The following is a 19,973-nucleotide window of genomic DNA, read 5'->3' as shown; positions in this document are numbered from 1 at the left end:
TGCATAGTACAGCATCTGACACAAGGTAGCATCGAATAAATATTTGTCCAATGAACGAAAGGTAGGATTTTGGTACCAAACTTTTCAGGTATCTGGGTATCTCTTCCATGTTTTATGGAAAAGCTCTTGGAACAGATTTCTGGCTATTACCTGAGGAAATTTGTGGCCTCTTCTTTCAAGTACTTCTTTTTCGCAAGTACTTCTGTGAGCCTCTGTTTTTTTAGACGTCTGCTCGCCAAAGTGTTTTTCCACATCCAGGCTCTTTATTGTTTGGAAGTAGAGTGTCCTGTTCTCCAATCAGCTACAGAGAAAACCTGCTCTTTAGGTGCTTACTAGCACCTTCTGCACTTTGAGGTGTAAATCACAGCATTTTTGTTCAAAGCAAAGCTGAAACTTAATATATGAAAGGAACAGTCTGAGACAGAAAATTTTCCAAACCTCTTAACTCTTGGACCTTTTCCTTATCGATAACTTTGGGTAAAGGAGATAGTTTTTCAGTCAAAACAGAGTTATGTTAAATTCTAATTTATAGCATAGTCTTAAATCATGGTGACCCGTGAAGCGTGAGCATAACCTTTGAAATTAGTGATTATGAATGAAACGGATAATCTCTTAATTGCCTCAGCCTCCAATTTATTTTTGTATTTTGGTTTTGTTGTGTAGTGTCAAGGAAGTCTTCATTCACATTGATTGGCCATTGCAAATGATAATAATTTTTTTTCTCATCAGTTCACATTGTAATCTTACAGTCTCCGGTTACTTAGTTTTCCAGTGGAAAATTTTGGAACACACACACATAAATAGGGACTATAATAAATGAACTTAAACAAAATTAATGTTTCGTTGATCTTGTTTTGTTTCTCTACCATTTTTTCCTCCTTCGGCTTTTTCTGCAAAAGTAATTATTTTTAATTAATATTTTAAATTATTTTAACTAAAAATTATTCCTAAGTGTAACAATTTAATTTTAATGTTTTATTTTAAAACATAATTTCTGTGCCATTATCATACCCAACAAAAGTAAAAGTAACACTGATTTCTCAAGATTCTCTGATACTCAGTCCCTCCCTATTTCAGAATTTTTTTTTTTTTTAAAGATTTTATTTATTTATTTGACAGAGATAGAGACAGCCAGCGAGGGAGGGAACACAAGCAGGGGGAGTGGGAGAGGAAGAAGCAGGCTCCTAGCGGAGGAGCCTGATGTGGGGCTCGATCCCATAACGCCGGGATCACGCCCTGAGCAGAAGGCAGGCGCTTAACCGCTGTGCCACCCAGGCGCCCCTAAAGATTTTTTTTTTAAAGAAATGAATACATTTAGATTTTCTTTACATTTCTGTTCACAGTATCACTTCACAACCAAATTTTTCCCTCCCTACTCCCCCAATTCTTAATTTAATCCCATTTGCCAAAGTTTTAGAATGTCTTGGAGCTTTAATGTAAAGCTTGGAAGGAGATATGAAGGAGAATGGGCGATGAAGGGTGGGGAAGTGGGGAGGTAGGGATTATCTACTCACCTACCTACTAGTTTACCTGTCTCCACTCTCTCCTTAGGGCCTAGTGGGCCACAGAGGCCTTCTGGGGATTGGAAAGTGGGTAGGACAGTGGCGGTGTGGACAGCAGCACTGGTATTAGATATGAGCTGAGTGTAAATGCAAGCTGGAGCTAAGCGTACACACTTTCACATTTATTGTGTGTAGTCAAGATTGGCCTCAAATAAAATTAAGAAGTATACGAAGTTTGTCCTCTGAACTTTGCACCCTTTGTCATGTAGCCTTTCCTTGTTGGCATGGACAAAAATTGTACCCCAAGGACGTAGGAGACTTGTGCATTGCTGCATTGTTTTATTTATTTTCAAAGGTTTTATTTATTTGAGAGAAAGAGAGTGCACGAGAGACATGAGCAGGGGGAGGGGCGAAGGGAGAGGGAGAGCAGACTCCCCTCTGAGCAGGGAGCCTGGTGTGATGCTGGGACCCCGGGATCCCGGCCTAAGCCAACGGCAGACGCTTAACTGACTGAGCCAACCAGGTGCCCGTGCTGTATTGTTTTAAAAACAGATGAGTGACTCCTTTAGTCTTGTGTATCTTGGTATGACTGCTGCTTTCTTTCGTTGTCTGAACTAAAAACCTTGGTGTCCTCCTCTGCTCTTCTTACCTTCCACATAATATCCGTTAGCAAATTTTGTCTGACCTAGTCTCACCATTTCTGCTGCTGTTCTTCTCCAGGCAACATGGTTTCCTTCCCAGATTGTTGCTATAACCTCCTCACTGGCCTCACTTTTTCCATCCTTGCCTGTTCGTGGTCTGTTCTTCAGAGAAAAGAATGCTCTTTTAAAAATGACAGTCAAGTCTGCCATGCCCCTGTCCTAAACCCTTCAGGACTTCCGGTTTCACTCAGGAGCCCCACAGGCTCATAGCGTCCTGCGGGGACTTATGTGATCTGGGCCCCTGGTCACTCTGTCCTCTCTCCCCCAGCCCAGCTTGCTCACATGCACCAACCGTGCTGGTGTCCTTGGTCGTCCCTGAACTTGCTAAGCCTGCTTCCACCTCAACATTGTTGCCCTTTAGTGTTCCTTCTGTCGGGAGTGGTCTTTTCCTTCCGGTCTCTGTCCAAATGTTACTCTTTCAAAAAGGCCTTTCTTTATTCTTTGACAGATGCCAAAACATAAGACTGCCGTAAAAATTTATCTGTTGATGATGTAATTTTTTTGGGGGGGGGTATAAGGTTGTATATGCGTTTGGAAAATTAAAAGAAAATAAACTCTCTGTACTATAAGCAGTTAAATATACGTACTTTTATAAACTTTTAGTTATGCTAAAATGAGTAAGTTCTAGAGAGATACGGTACAACAATATGATATTGTGAACTAAATTTGTTAGTAGAGTAGATCTCATGTGAAGTTTAACACAAGACAAAAACCAAAGGACGCAAGAAAGCTCTGGAAGGTGTTGCATGTGTATTGCCTTGATTTTGCTGATGGTATCCCGGGGCTGTTTGCATATGTCCAGACTCATCACATAGTCCACATTAAACATGTGCATTTCTTTGTATATCTGTTACTATTACAATAACTCTGTTAAAAAATACCTACTCTCTCAATTGCTGCTAACGTACTTGGTTAAAATGAGATTGGAGAAAGTTGAACACACTGGAGGATCACTTAATTTTTTTCAGGGACAGATGGATTAATTTGCTGGCAAACAATTTAGAATCAAAGGTAATTCTGTTAGCTTACTTGTTTGGAACTCTGCAGGACCATTATAGCTTCTAATAACTCAAAGGTGTGACTTTCTCATTAAATAGCTCTTAATAAGCAGTGTAATTGGATCAAGTGAGACTTTTATCTTGGTGTGCACTGTGGCGAAACTGCCTCTTTAGACAGTGATAAAAGACCATGGTTGCAAGTGAATAAATAAGATCACCATTTTTTTTTTTATTGAGACCCCAAAACTGACCGTATGGCTTTATTTGAAGAGAATTAATAATTTTTACGTAGTGTAAAAAAAGTAATGGATGCCCATTGCAGGGGGGCGGAATTAAATGTAGCAAGTATAAGGAGGAATGTCGTAGGTTGTGTTCACCTATGATCTTATTCTCCAGACAGGAACCTGTTAATATTTTTGCATATACACTTCTTTTTCTTAATCCTATGTCTCTCTCTCTCTCTATATATATTATATATATATATATATAGGTTGTGTTCATGATTGTGTGTAATAATTTCTTTTTCTTTATTGTGTTTCCTTATACTATTAAAACTCTTTGTAAATGTGTTTGACATAACTGATCAATATTTTATCTGCCTGTTCCTTAGTTACTCTTCGATCAATCAGTGAATAATTTTACACAAAAGGCGGTTGCTTTTAAGCCTTTTGCATTCTCATACTTTCGAAATGGGAAGTGAGTAGGACTTGAAGACTCTGTGCCACTCTTTGGCATGTAGCCAAGAAACGCCAAACGTTAAGACCCAGTGTTCGGCTAGTAGTACCTTGGCTGCCCGCTCCCATACAGAGGGGGCTAGTTTTGACCCACCGCAGACTTTCAGCTTTCGTGTGCTAAGTTCCCTGTGGAATTGAGTTTGGTGGGTAGGACTTGGGGAGGCTCTCGCGGTCCTGGGGGCCATGCTGGTTCTAGATTCTTTCTGTGGCTTTGAGGACATTGGCATCAGTTTGGAGGTAAGCCAGGTTGGGAGCAATTTCATAGTGTTGGGATTTGGGCTGAGAGGCAGAAGTAGTCTTAGGAAATGAAGCTCTTTGAACACTGGCTTTATTGTGAGCTGCTGGTCCGTAGAGCGGCTTCTGTCAGCTAGCCGGTCATTTACGTCCAACATTGCGTTGGAAAGTTCCATGGAAACTGTACATAAAAAATTCTGTGTATTGGTTTTAAAACTGATGACGTTAAAATTCTCACGAGGTCTTCCTCTTCCTCTTCTTCCATCAGCTCCTCCTGCTCTTCTTTGTTTAAATATGATCTTAAGGGGCGCCTGGGTGGCACAGCAGTTAAGCGTCTGCCTTCGGCTCGGGGCGTGATGCCGGCGTTATGGGATCGAGCCCCACATCAGGCTCCTCCGCTAGGAGCCTGCTTCTTCCTCTCCCACTCCCCCTGCTTGTGTTCCCTCTCTCGCTGGCTGTCCCTATCTCTGTCAAATAAATAAATAAAATCTTAAAATGATCTTAAAATGAACCATCTGAAAGACATTGTACGCGCTGTACTCTGCCAGCTGGATATCCGCATTTTCCAGGAGCCTCTTCTCATCTTGCAAATGCTGCTTGGTGTCTCCGTGCTAATGTGAAATGATTTACTAATGGACTTCTGCCCAGGACGGTTGTGAAGGTTAACTAGTCTCTGATTATTAAGCACCCTACAAATAAAAACAGCCATGAGTAATGCTGGCTGTGTAATAGAAAATTAGTAAATGTTACTTCTTTGGGTAATTACATGCTTAAAATGCCTTTTACCCCAGTGGGAAATATGCAGAGGTGATACTGTGGGTTTCTAAAGGGTTGTAATACATAACAGATTAAGAGCATAGCTATGATAAATAATAGCCGTCAACCGAAGCATTCATGTAAAACTTATGATGTAGTCAAGTAACAAAGACCCATTTTCCATCTCTATTAGATTCAGCTGGAAACAGTGAAGAACCCGTCTTGTGAGCTTTTGCATGTGTTCTTTGACCTTTTTCCCCCCCTTTTTAAAGAAAATGTACCAAAATGAATAACAGTAATAAAATCTCATTAATCTGGATTCTGCTGATTTAGGATTTGGACTTGGTACATCTTTATACTACCTATATGAAAGTTATTTGCTCAGTTAAAAAAAGAAAGAAAGAAAAGCGGGGAGGAAGGGGTGTGTCTAAAAAGAATGAATTATTTTCGAACCCTGAATGCATTGGTAAGTGAACTCAGGTTACTGTGTTAATTTGACAATAAAGTTGTTTACGTATTTATTTTTCTCCTTCTGGTTCTTATTAATTTATTTGGCTCTTTGTTTCGTGAGTCTTAATTAGTGAGAAAGATTGCAGATTCTTCTCTTTCTCAGTTTCTGTTTTGGAAAGCTGATCTGAAAGCAAAAGAAAGAGCCGAATTCTGATTCTAACATTTTTTTGAGTCTGTTGTGTGTTAGCTACTGTGCTAAACACAACAACTCAAAAAATACTAACCGCTTATTGCACCCCAGGCCCAGCAGCAGTGAATAAGACCCAGCTGCTTCCCTCAAGAAACTCAAAAGGCCAGGGGAAAAAAATGCAGCAGGCTTGGCCAGTGAGGAACCCTTCCTGCTTGCCGTACTTCTTCACTAGTGTTGGGCAGGTACAGCTGCTGTGTGGATGGAAGCCAGCCCCTCCATAACGAGCTCTACATCTTGAGGACTGCTGACAATCTTCTCAGGGCTGGAAGGGACATTCGAAATGCGCTGAGCCTAGCTCTGCAATGAGACCCCTCCTCACCTTATCCTCTTCTTCTCCTTGCCTGGAAGATGATGCCACATTGTAGTTCAAGCCCTGTTTTGTGAGCCAGCTTTGGGAGCTGAGAAGGAACATGCAGTGGCTTCCGTTTGGCTTTTCCAGAACATTCCACCGTTATTTCAAACTTTGTGTTTTTACAAGTGAACTCACCCACACAGAAATTTCCGTGTCTCGTGGAGCTGTGTTTCGACCTGTCACATGGCGGGGCTACCTGCCAGCCAAGCGTTCATTTGCGGAAGCGTAGCCATCTGTGTCTGTGTGGTAGTGTTTGAGCAGTTGTTTGGGCAAATAATTGCTTTCATCTCTCTTAATGAATATTTACTTATTTTTAAAAAATGGAAAATGGTTTTTTAACAGACTGCTTTGTGTGTGCTAAAAAAACGGGGTGGGGATGTAAATATGGAATTGTTGTCAGTAGCAAGAAGCATGGACCAAACTAAAGATCCACTCTCATCACCGTGACAAAAGTAGCCAATCTTTATTCTTCATTAGAGACCCTTTGGACCTAACCTGAATGGTCAGTGATGAGATGAAAATACAAAATCGAGAACACACACGAATGCGGGAGACGTACCGCAGGTGATGGTGCCACAGGATGAGGGTAGGTTTAGGTGGATCATTCTCGTGTTTTGTGGTCGGCATGGGACTCCCCCCTCTTTGGAAAAGATTTTATTTGTAAGCAATCTCCACACCCAGCGTGGGGCTCAAACCTGCAACCCCGAAATCAAGAGTTGCATGCAACACCGACTGAGCCAGCTAGGTGCCCCGGGCAGCCTTTAATATGTAACTTTTGCACATTAGACTCGCCCACACGTTTTTGGGATTGCAGTATATACAGAGGTGCAGAGCTGTTTGCATATGCTGATGAGCTACTTTGGTAACCTGATTTAACACTGTAGATCCATACCCAGGGTTTTTTTTGTTTCGTTTTGTTTTGTTTCGTTTTTTTTTTTGAAAGAGATGCTTGATTCCCTGGGATGCAGCAAGATGTAATAGAAAAAGCAAGGTGTTGGATTCAGACTCAGAATAATAATGGCTAACGTTTTAAAAGTGTTTGTTATGTGCCTGGTTATGAGTAAAGCGCTTTAATGGGCTATCTTAATTTTACAAAAACTCGGTGTCAACTCTACTTTATAGAGTAGTGGTTAAGAATGTGAGCTCCGGAGGCAGATTGCACGGTTCATGCTCGTGCTCTGCTTCTTACATAATTAGGCAATTAATTTTGACCTCTCTTTGCCTCCCTTGGTTTTTCATATGAAAATGAGGATAATAATAGTACTCATGTCATGTGGTTGTTTTGAATATCGGATGAGAGAAGACATGGAAAGGGCTTCGACAGTGCCTGCCTGGCACATGGTGAAACTCAATAAATCCTGGCTATTAATACCACTGTATAACCTCAGGCAAGTGGCTTCCTCTCTGAGCTCCTATTTTCTCATGTGGGAAGTGGGAGTTAATAATACCTACCTCAGAGTTACTGTGAAGATCCAACGGGATTAGTTATTTAAAGGGTTTTGCGGCATGCTTGACAGGGAGGAACGGTCTCGTCCAACTTGGCATTCTGAATCCTAGTTCTGGCTTTGCTTACTCAGTGCGTCTTTATGGAACAGGTACTTTTCTATGCTGAGGTTACAGTGGTCAAAAAGACCAGGTCCCTGCATGCAAGGAGTTTGCCTTTCACTAGGAGGTAGAGGGGGCAGCTGAAATAAGTAAGTGATGATCGTTTGAGATTCTGACAAATACGGAGGTGGGTCCCTGGGAGAGCAGGTGGGGAGCTACTTGAGGCGAGGGGATAGGGAAGGCTCAAGGGAAGATGTGAAGGGCGGGAAGAGTCAACTGTTGGAACAAGAAGGCAAGAACGCTTGAGGCTGAGGGTCCTGAGTTCCAGACCTCTACTTGGAAAGAGCTTGGGGGTTTCAACGGAGCGAGCTGGAGGTCATGGTGGCTGAAGCTCTCTGACTGAGGGAGGGCTGTGAGACCCAATCATGTAGGACCCTTTGGCCGTGCTAAGAAGTTTTTATTGTCTTATTACAAAGTGTCGTGGGAAACTATGGAAAAGTTTTCAGCAGGTAAGTTAAAATTCAACTCTATTTTGAGTGGAAATCTCATCTATTTTCTGACTTTGGGGCTGGTGACTTACGTACAAGATCCCACTCTGGTCTTTGGTCAGAGACAATCTACTTATCACTAAAACTCAAGTTCTCATCCATCATTCACCTCCCTTGACTATCCCACATGGTATCAAGGGAGGGAGGAGACACATTTGCAGAGTTTCTGCTATGTCAAGACCCTCTTGGCTTTCAGGCACACTTCATATAGTTCCTCAAACCACTTGTGAGGCCGGTGTCCCCTATATTTAACCAAGGAGGAAACAGGCTCCGCAGTAGTAAGGGATTAAACCTAAATGTTAATGGCTAGTGCTGGAGCCCACATTTGCATCCAGGTTTGTTCCTTGTTCCCCTGCACCCCACCCCGAGCCCCATGTACTTTGGTCTCTGTGTCTGGTCGCTCTGTCATGACGATGAAAGAAGTATATGAGGCTGTAGGCATAATCGGCTTAGAGATGTTTGCTCACCTTCGTTATGGACAGTCTTAGGGTTTGCAAAAAAATACATGGCGTTGCTTCAGGGTGCACTATTTATTTTATTTCAGAATGATTCTTTCAGGGCGATTATGTTTTCGTGACTATATCTCCCAGGACTGGCATGTAAAGATAGTCTCCGTGTCCGCGGGGGCTACATTGACTTAGGTAACAGCAGGGAAATTTACAATCTTCCCGTAAAAAGATTCCTTTGCTCATTGGTCTTCAGCTTTCACTAGTACTAAGAATGCAAGTTAAAATAACTAAACTGTAACTCTTACATTCTCCATGGATTTAATAATTTAGTTTTCATAAGAAATAAAAAATGAGGTTGAGTTGTCAGTTTGTAGCAAGCAAGAAAAATGTTGGCATTTAATTTGTAATCGGTGCGTGTAATTCTTCTGTTTTGGTGTAAAATTTCCCAGGAGTCTAAATGGGAAAACTATAATGGTTATGTTCCTCCTTAAAAATGGAAGGAGTTTTTAAGCGGTCTAAAGTTAATTGTATCTATCTAGTTAAATTACATTGACCTTGTTTCAGTATGACTCTTTCCGTGAAGCATTGGTAAAAAGGCTAACCAAGTAATCTTTTATCATTTCTAGCATTTTCCTCGTTTGCTGCTCACTGTATGACACTTGTTAGTGATGGATTTGTATGCTTGCAGTAATTTGGTTTCAGGAAGTCATATCCTTTGTTTCCAAAGAACATGTTAGCATCTGAATAAGTATTTTGGTAACTCTTTAAAATGATAGAAACAAATGTTCTTGTGAAAAAATTAGAAAATAGAACCAAGCGAAAATAAAGATCACCCATAACTGTATTTTCCATGCTTTTCCATGTCCATGTATACCCAGAAAGTCTGGATTTGGATTTGGATCTGTCTAACTTTTCTGTGCCTCAGTTTCTTCATCTGCAAAAGGAGTACCTAGCTCATAGAATTATTGGAGGATTAAATGAGTTAATCTAAGTGCTTAGAATATTGCCTGCCCCCTACTAACAACCAATATATGAAGTTTTAAAAAATTTAAAAAACAAACCAACAGGGACGCCTGGGTGGTACAGTCAGTTGAGGGCCCGACTCTTGGTTTCAGCTGGAGTTGTGGTCTCTAGGTCATGGGATCTAGCCCCACGTGGGGCTCTGTACTTAGCGTGGAGTCTGCAGAAGATTCTCTTTCCCTCTCCCTTTGCCCCTCCTGCTCGTGCTCTTTTTCTCTCTCTCTGGTAAATAGATGTTAAAAAAAATTTAATTCTCACAGTTGTGGAGGGTAACAGTCTGAGATTAGGGTGTCAGCATGATTGGATGAGGACCCTCTTTCTTGGTTCATAGGCAGTGACTTCTCTCTGTGTCCTTATACGGGGGAAAGCCTAAAAAACATTCTAGAAATTTTCAAACATACATAAAAATCGAATAGTATTATGAACTTGAATGTACTCATCTATTATCAACATTTAGACATTCTTCTTTTATTTACTATCCCCCTCCCCCATCCCTTTGAGGGTAAGCAGAGTATTTTATAGAAAATCCTTGATGTCATATCATTACCCCCTAAATACTTCAGTTTGTACCATGTTAATATTTAAGAAGTAAATTATTCTAGAGAACCAGTGCACAAAATTGGAGTCATTTTTGAGAGGAGGAAATACAAGTAAAATACCTATAAATTACGTTCTGTGGTGCTTTAATAAATTCTAGTTAACTGAATGCTGTTTGAAGTAAGATTATGAATATGGAGATTTTAGCTATTCAGATTAGCTAAACATTTATTGGTCAGTAAGGTCTTTAAAATGATTGGTATCAGTTTTATTATAAATATACTGTAAAGATTATTATTATTATTATTTTAAAGATTTTATTTATTTGACAGAGAGAGAGACAGCCAGTGAGAGAGGGAACACAAGCAGGGGGAGTGGGAGAGGAAGAAGCAGGCTCCCAGCGGAGCAGGGAGCCCGATGCGGGGCTTGATCCCAGGACCCTGGGATCATGCCCTGAGCCAAAGGCAGACGCTTAACGACTGAGCCACCCAGGCGCCCCTGTAAAGATTATTTTGATTATTTTATATCAACATAAGACATTTATTTTAAAAATGTAGAGAACAATTTGAGTATTCTTTAGGTGGAGAAATATATAAAAATTGTAACAGAAAAAAAATCATCTCATAAAGGAGCTACTTTGAAGACTTTTGAAGACTTAGATTGGATACTGTAAAAATTGTAGATAAGTAAAATCTTTAGATTTTTAAAAATAACTTTTTCACCTATATTCCCTTATATATTTAACACACAAATACATACACATACATGACACTTCAAAGAGAGTATTTGAGAATAATTGGAGAAAATGTAAAAAATTAGGCATTATTCAAGGAGGTGGTTTTGTTTTGTTTTGTTTTTTACTTTAATGCCTGGTTCTCCTGGACAGCAATCAATTCTAACTTGGAATTTCCTGCCTTTGGTCTTATTCTAGACTCCCATTTCAAAATCTATGAGTAAGTAGCATGTGACATAAACTCAGAAAGAACTAAACTATAAAGGCAGGAATTTGGTTGCAATTAGATATATTTCAGTAAATTGCAACCGGTGAGATCATCAGAACTCATAGTTACCTAAATTTGGTCAGCACTTGAATTCTAGATCTTAAAATTCCTGGGGCACGGTGCAGTAATGGGAATGTGCTGGTCATGCCTCGTGTTACTACTGATGGTCCAGGGATACACCGGGTCGGAAGTGAAGAAACCTCCCTTTTCACCTGAGCCGCCGGGCTGATTAGCCTTTTTGGCAAGTTGCTTAACCTCTTTGACATTCAATTTCTTCATTTCTATAGTGAAAAAAAAAAAAGTATGGAAGGGAGATAGTCTCAGGTCTACTGTATTATTAAGGAAGTTCTACCTACTGTAACAAAGAGATCCCAGAATGCAAATAGTTGATACAAAGTAGAAGATTCTTTCTCTCTCATGAAATAGTTGGAGTTGCAGGTATGGAGTTCTGCTTCATGCTAGAATCTGGGGATCCGGGTTCCTTCCATCTTGTTTCTTTTTTTTTTTTTTTTTTAAAGATTTTATTTATTTATTCGACAGAGATAGAGACAGCCAGTGAGAGAGAGAACACAAGCAGGGGGAGTGGGAGAGGAAGAAGCAGGCTCATAGCAGAGGAGCCTGATATGGGGCTCGATCCCATAACGCCGGGATCACGCCCTGAGCCGAAGGCAGACGCCTAACCGCTGTGCCACCCAGGCGCCCCCCTTCCATCTTGTTTCTATCACAGTGAGCTGGAGGCACTGTCTTCATGCATATGTTGAATCTGATGCCAGTTGCTAAGACCTGTTGAGGCAGAGAGTGGAGGAAGCAGGCTATTGCCTGGAAGGGACGTATCACGTTTGCTAAAACTCACTGGAGAGAACTTGATTACACACATGGTCGTACCTAAGCATCCTCGAGGCCGAGAAATATGATGGAGCTGGTCAGGGTACTGTTTCATTAATACAGACGAAGGGGAACACGGAGCATGAAGGATAGTTAGCAGTCTCCGCCACATCCGTGCAGTTCCTGCTTTCTCCGATTATGATGTTGACCACGTGTCTTCGTCACACCTCTTAGTTGTCCTCTACTTTGGCTTGGTTTTGAAATTACCAGTTAATATAAAGGTATTTTCTACTCTCAGCTGAATTTAATGATGACTTAGTGGTCTCTATTTTTCTTACACTTGCTGTGTAGTATTAAAAGCTTCCATTGTGATTTCCCCATGATCATTTCATTTTTATGGATCATATAGTGAGGAGGGCCCTGTTGTCTTGTCCTGTTAATTTGAGAGTGCACGTGGCAGTTGGATTTCAGAGCTTTTGAAGGAAGAGCTGAGGCTAAGCTTGAGTTTCTAGCAGGCATCAGGATTTAATACAGGGTGAATGAAATAGAATCCAGCTGCTGGATTCTAGAGAGCATGTGGAGAAGCAATTAGGGACCAAGAACTGGTAGGTGAGAAGCTAAGCAGGCAGAAGAACAAGGAAGACATAAATACTGGATAGCAAAGCAGGGTGGGTGGTTGAAAAGGATAGACAGGTTTTTCCCCCCTTCTTTAAGAAGCTGGGCAAAGCAACTAGGAGACACAAGAATATACCCCTGAGCCGCAGTCTTGACAAACTTATAAGATCAGCTCAAATTTTTTGGTGGCACTCTCAGCCTTTGTATAAGCTATTAAAATGAAAGTCATGAAAAATTGTCAAATATATGTTTAAAATCCTCAGGCTGATGGTTCCAGAGCTTAATTTGTGGGAGGAAGAAACCATATGAACAATTGGAATAGTTGATCAAGTCTTAGAAGGAAGAAAAGTCCTACTAGATTTTGTGTCCCTGAAACAGAGGGCCCCATTAGTGAGTGAAGTATGTATTTTTGTCAGTCTGCTAATATAAACTCTCTCGAGCTCTGGCTTGACCTACGTTGCTTCCCTGAGTCCTTCCTGTAAAGGAATTTGGTGGTGAAGGGTGTTCGAAGTCCTCTTTCTCTGTGATCATCAGACACTCCCCCAACATCCGTCCTCACCTACCCCACATAATCCCTTGCCGGGTGCCCATAGCAAGTGTGAATGTAATTAGAGAGAGCTCTCGTTTTCCAGGTTGTGCACTTCCTTGGAAGTTGGACACGAAACACTTGCGTGTGAGATGTACGGTTGTGTCTTTCCATATCCCAGGGAAAGCTAAACACCTGAAGTGTTGTGTCTCTATCTGCCGCTCCTTTATTACCTTTAGAATGCAGTTGCTAGGTTTATTTTCTTGGAAGTATTCTTACGGTGCTGAAACACCTTGGCAGAGAAGGTGATAATTGCTGAAGTTAAACAAATGCTTTGATTCCCCTGGAACTTAAAGGCCTCATTAAAAATTCTCTTTCGGATTTCGATTTAGACAGCCAAAAAGGCACCATGACAGGTTGGAGATAAATCCTTAAAAATCAAACACTTTTGTGACAAGTGGTTTATGGAGCACATGCTGTGAGTGGTTTCCCTTTTGTAAAGAATGTCATGGGAAGAAGTAATGTATAAATTGTTTTCTTTAATGCATAAAATGCCCAAGGGAAGTTGAGATTAGAAATAAAGTAGGACACAAGCTAGACTTCCAATGCTAAAGCAAGCATTATGTACTCTCTCTTTTTTTTTTTTTTTTTGAAATTTCCTCCGAGAATATGATGTTCTGATACCTTGAAAGGCCAAATGGTTGTGATTAACCTTGAAGTCTGAGTCTCCAGCCGGTGCAAGACAGTTGCAGTTTGTAGCCCAAGGGTAGCAAATCAAGGGTGATATCAAATCCTCGTGCAGCTTGGGGAGTGGTTTTTGGAATGCTTAGTGGCCGTTTATTAGGCAAGGTCAAGTGGCGATACTTTGAAAAATGTATTTTAAAAACGTATTCATTCTCTAAAGTGTCACACAGATCTTGGGGCTGTCTTTTGTAAACTTAGGTATTTGTCAGCTGTACTTAAGTAATTTTGATAAAAAAGGTACTCTCTTAAGCCATTGGCCTACCTCCTGGAGACAAAGTCGTTCTTTCTGTACGGTGTGGCTTTTCCACTGCGTGAGAAGTTATTAGCCTGACCAGCTGCTCATCTGTCCCCAAAGCATCTTGGAAGTCCACCATTCTGGGCCTGCATCAGAGAGTAGAAGCACGCATTTTCTTCTATTTCGCTCTATCACCATTGGCATTTGGGTGAGACTGTCCTGTGATATCTTTATAATCATCTGCTACTCTGGAGAGTTTGACGTCTCCTTTTTACTGACTCAGATTAGATCATCAGAAAACTGTACTTGCACTCCATTCGCCGAGTCTCTCTTGCTAAATTATATGGTATGTTATACCCATGGCTTTACCTAGGGTTTGTTTAAAAAAGAAGTAATATAAAATTCCCTTTAGCTTATGTTGCTGACAATATTGCTTATTATATCACTCTGTATTCCATACATAAAGCCTAACCTGAGAAATTTCCTTCAGAGTTCAGGGACATGAAAAAATTTGTTTTCTTTGATAAAAGGTACTTCTCCACCCCTCCCCCCCTGGTTTTTAGATAATAAAAGATGTGTTATTTACCTTATGTATATATTTACTTGTGCTTGGGAGCACAGGGCCAAACCTGAATGCCAATGTTAGCAATTGTGTCAACACATTTTATAAATTAATTTAAAAAAAGTCATTAATTAAGCCAGGAGTCAGCGAACTATGGCCCACCCTCCTCCTGTGCTCGTAAGGAAAGTTTTCTCGGAGCGTAGCCATGGTCGATCGTCCGTGTATTGTCTCTGGCTGCTTCCATGCTACTGTGGCAAATTTGAGTAGTTGCTGTCTGACCCTTTAGAAAAAAAATATTTCCAATCCCAATGCAAATAGTCACACGATGGTATGCACCAGCCAGAACACTGAAAGAATACAAAACGAGGTGACTTCCAGAAAATGTGGCTACTTGGGTAAGGCCTAACAAAAAAGATGGGCTATGAAAGACATTTCATGTTTAAATAGTGGGAACATACAGACAAGGGCATTTTATGAGGGCGAGAACAGCATAAGTAAAATTCCTTAGGAATGAGCACATTTTGAGCAACATGGGACTAATTTGAAAACTGTTGTAGCCAGATTGGAATTAGACAGCAGTGACGATGAAGCCGACTGGGAGAGATGCTTGATGGAGGGCTTAAAAGCGAGGAATCAGAATTTGCATTTTATCTGACAGGCTAGTGAAACCCCGCTCTGAATTCTTCGCAGGGAAATGATGTGATGGAAATCGTGTTTTAGGACAGTTCATCTGATAGCAGCGTATGGGATGTGCTCATGCGTGGAGATCCCCGGGACTAAGCAGTTACTGAAGTACGCCTAGCAGGAGGAAATGATATGAGGAGGGTAAAATGGGGACGAGAGGTAGGCTCCGGGGTGCCGGGAGGGATGAAAGCGACTTGGCGATTGAGTGGCTGCAGAGAATGGTAGCAAAGGAACTCTTGAGAGAACTGGGAAAAGTGGACCCAAAATGGTAAATGTGTTTGTGAGGAAAGATAGGTTCTTTCCTCTTCCTTCCTTTTTTTTTATTTTAAAGATTTTTTTTTACTTATTTAAATTCAATTAGTTAACATAAAGTGTATCATTACTTTCAGAGTTAGAGGTCGGTGATTCATCAGTTGCATATAACACCCACTGCTCATCACATCACGTGCCCTCATTAATGCCCATCATCCAGTTACCCCATCCCCCCACCCACCTCATCTTCCAGCAACCCTCAGTTTGTTTCCTATAGTCTTTTTCTCCCTCTCTGATTTTGTCTTATTTTATTTTTCCCTCCCTTCCCCTATGATCCTCTCTTTTGTTTCTTAAATTCCACATACGAGTGAAGCCATATGATAATTGTCACTCTCTGATTGACTCTTTCGCTCAGCATCATACACTCCAGTTCCATCCACGTCAATGTAAATGGTAAGATTTCGTCTTTTTTGATGGCCAAGTAATATTCCATTGTATATATGAACCACATCTTCTTATCCATTCATCTGTTGATGGACATCTGGGCCCTTTCCATTGTTTGGCTATTGTGGACATTGCTGCTATTGGGGTGCCGGTGCCCCTTCAGATCGCGTTTGTATCCTTTGGGTAAATACCTAGTAGTGCAATTGCTGGCGCATAGGGTAGCTCTATTTTTAACTTCTTGAGGAGCCTCCATACTGTTTCCCAGAGTGGCTGCACCAGCCTGCATTCCCACCCACAGTGTAAGAGGGATCCCCTTTCTCCACATCCTTGTCAACATTGTTTCCTGACTTGTTAATTTCAGCCATTGTGACCGGTGTGAAGTGGTATCTTACTGTGGTTTTGATGTGTATTGTCCTGGTGCTGAGTGATGTTGAGCATTTTTTCATGAAGATTTTTTGTTTTTAAGCACTCTCTGCGTCTAACAGAACTCACAGCCCTGAGCTCAGAAGCGGTGTGCTCTTCCGACTGAGCCAGCCAGGTGCCCTAATATGTGCTTTCTTCTTGACATCTCTAATCGCTGGCTTTATAAGAGAGAGTAGGGAAGTGTTTGGGGACATGGACTGGACTCTGGGAGGGTTTCCATGGAGGGAGAGAGCGCAAGGCGTGGAAGTTGGTAGCAGGAAGAAAGATGGGGTGCAGGCAGGAAGTGGAATGGACAGAGGACTTGGAGTTGGCACAGGAGTTTCCCAGTGCGCATCCCAGGAAAGGCTGGTTGTATAGACTGTTACCAGATATTTCTAGAAAAAAGGGTGCCGTGATCAGATAAGTTTGGTAAACTCTGGGTTAAGCAAAGTGAATCAGACTTCTTGCTTTAACACCTGTCAGATTCGATAATTAAGTGCGTCATCATTTGTATCTTCAACTAAGATCTGTCTCTTCAGGTATAGATCCATGTGTCCAACTTCCTACCTGACATCTCCATTCGGATATCTATTAGACATCCGAGACTTACCTGTTCCAAATGAAATTCCCAGTCTTTCCCCACAAAACTGGTTTCCCTATCTCAGTTGATGGCAACTCCACCTTTTTCTCTTAGTAAAAAATGCCATGGTAAGTGATATATCAATTGTTTTGTTTAATGTATAAAATACCCAAAGGAATTGAGATTAAAATTAAAGGTGTTCAGGTCAAAAACTTTGGAGTCCTCTCTGACCCTTTCTTCTGTACTCTCAACCAATCATCAGCAACCACGTTGGCTCTACTTTCAGATATATCTAGAATCTGAGCACTCCTCATCTCAAGCGATTCTATTAAAATCTTATCACTCGTTTTCAGTAGTAGCTTACCACTCACTGGGGATAGATACATCAGTCCTTCTGGTGACCTGCACGGCCTTTTATGATCTGACTTTTTTTTTTTTTAAGATTTTATTTATTTATATGCCAGAGAGAGTGAGAGAAAGCATAAACAGGGGGAGTGGCAGGCAGAGGGAGAAGTAGGCTCCCTGCTGACCAAGGACCCTGGGATCATGACCTGAGCCGAAGGCAATTGCTTAACCCACTGAGCCATCCAGGCATTCCTATGATCTGACTTCTTATTGACTTTCTGATTTCCCATTCTCTTCCTCCTTAACTCACTTTTTAAAAAAAGATTTTATTTATTTATTTGAGAGAAAGAGAGAGAGCATGAGTGGAGGGGGAGGGGCAAAGGGAGAGCGAGAAGCAGGCTTCCTGTGGAGCAGGGAGCCCGACTCTGGACTCGATCCCAGAACCCTGGGATCATGACCTGAGCCAAAGGCAGACGTTTAAGGACTGAGCCGCCCAGGGGCCCCTTTTATTCACTCTTGACTCCTTTCTTTGCTCTTTTCGAGCCCCGGCCTTAAGCACGTGATGAGCTTTCGGCTTTTTTACTCACCGTTTACTGTGCCTGTGAGACTCTTCCCCCAGACATCTGTATGGCTCTCTCATGAAAGGTCATCCTCTCTAGAAGAGACTGACCCTGGCTGCCATATTTAAAATAGAGAGAGTTTCTGTAATACTCTGAGCTCCGTGAGTGTAGGGGATTTTTGTCTGTTCCGTTCCCTGAGGTTGCCTGAACACGCAGAGTAGTGCCCGACTCCCAATAGGCAGCTAATAAGTATTTGAGTGAATGAGTGAATGAAAATTCAAGGTGCCAATATACGATCCCTACAAAATCTTTTACCCTCTTGGAGATCTCTTCATCCTAGGTTTCCCAGGACACACTCCGAGAAATTGTGTTATGATAGCTTATGGAATTCCCAAGAGCAGAAAATTCCAAGAAAAAGGAGGTGGACACATCTGAAAAGTTGAAGAAATTCTGACCTGCATAAACTAATGAGTAGATTTTGATAGGAGACATAACTTGCAGTCTTGGAACAAGCTGTTTCATTGGGCGCAATGTCAAATTCAGGGGAATAAAGTTGGCCCTAGATGTTGAAGAAGAGGGCTGGGATAAATGAACCATTCAGCGCGTTTAGTTTTGAAGGAAGGGAAGGAAAATAGTAGAGCCATGCATTCAACACAAGGCACCTCCATTTGTGAGAGCAGGAGAGCTTGGTTTTGCTGCTTGTTATTTCTATAAGGTAACCTGGACTACCTGGAATTTTTTTTTAAATATATATGTATATATTTTTAAGCAGGCTCCATGCCCAGCATGAAGTGCACCACGGGGCTTGAACTCACGACCTTGAGACCTTGCGATCAAGAGTGGGATGCTTAACCAACTGAGCCGCTCAGGCGCCCCTAAAGCATCTTATTTTTCAAAGTAGTGTAATTTGGTGGGTTCAGTGCTGCGTGGACTAGATAAATTGAGATCCTTAGGAAGTCCTCTCAGTACTTCGGAGCCTTCTCTTGACCTTGCCCTCCTCCATCCTTTTTGCATGCTTGAAAAATTTTTTTTCTCTTTTCTCTTTTCCTTTTTCTTTTTCTTCTTTCTTTCCGCCCAGTAGGAACGAGAGTGTGATGTCAATATTAAAAGTTGGTGCTAATTGCTTGCTCTTTTAGCAGACGAGCAATCTGTTTCCGTGTGTGAGTTTCTAGGTCATTTCTGTACTCCCTGAGAAAAGCTCACGTAGGCTTTACACTTGTCACCAGCACTTAGATGAGTGCTCCAATGAAAGCTTGTACCCGAACCGTGGTAGCATTTACACAATTTTGCAAAAACTTGATTCTTTCTCTCTTAGAAGTTTTGATCTTTGAAAGCATTTCTATTTCAAACTTGTGGTTGAACTTTTAAAAGCCTGTTATTTAGTCTTGACCTTTTGGATCTTGGGGGGGTTTCGATAGTGCGAATTAATCTGTTCTAGGATTTGCTCTAATGGGGAAAACCAAGAGTGGTTGAGCATTTCAGTTTATTTATCAATCATGGCATTTGTGGGCCGAAGTGGTTGGTGATCATATGCCAGCAATTACGCTGCCGGGCCCTGTGTCTTATTTCCATTGTTGCCTTTGGAATGAATTACTTTTATGTTATTTGAGGAATAATTGGTTTGAAATCCTTTTCCGGACTAACAAATATTCTTTTGTTTTAATTACAGTGTCTGCATATATACCTGTAAGAGGAGCAAAAATGTCAGATGATATCAGGAAAAGGTTTGAATTTCCAAATTCTCTTATCCAATCACAGGTAATTTTTATTTATTTAATTATTTTTGCTTCATGGTAACAAATGAACTGCTTTGTGGATTGTTAGTAGAGCTTTACGTTTGTAGCATTAAATATTGTATTCTCTAAATAGGATTCTACATACATATTGCTTTATTAACTTTTATATAAGTTCATTTGAAAATCTCTCCTTGCGGGGCACCTGGCTGGCTCAGTCAGTGGAGCATGCTAATGTGGATCTTGGGGTTGTGAGTTTGAGCCCCACATTGGATGTAGAGATTATTATATTTTATTTTTTTAAGATTTTATTTATTTATTTGAGAGAGAGTGAGTGAGAGGGAGAGGGACAGAGAATCTGAAGCAGACTCTGCACTGAGCACAGAGCC

At 41.2% G+C, this 19,973-nt stretch overlaps 1 protein-coding gene across 1 annotated transcript in view; it reads left to right on the top strand.

Annotated features, from left to right (window-relative positions):
- Positions 1-19,973, top strand: part of FOCAD (focadhesin) — a 302,415-nt gene that overhangs the window by 10,579 nt on the left and 271,863 nt on the right. The window contains exon 2 of the mRNA XM_045780633.2: positions 19,521-19,609. Within this exon, the coding sequence (XP_045636589.2) occupies positions 19,553-19,609 (57 nt within the window). The 5' untranslated portion in view covers positions 19,521-19,552. The remainder of the gene's footprint in view (positions 1-19,520; positions 19,610-19,973) is intronic.

Source organism: Ursus americanus, chromosome 18, assembly GCF_024610735.1.
Source record: "Ursus americanus isolate L20-20 chromosome 18, mUrsAme1.1.p, whole genome shotgun sequence".
Taxonomy (NCBI): Eukaryota; Metazoa; Chordata; class Mammalia; order Carnivora; family Ursidae; genus Ursus; species Ursus americanus.
The sequence above is the reverse complement of the archived record's forward strand: the minus strand, read 5'-3'. Positions and strand labels throughout refer to the sequence as shown.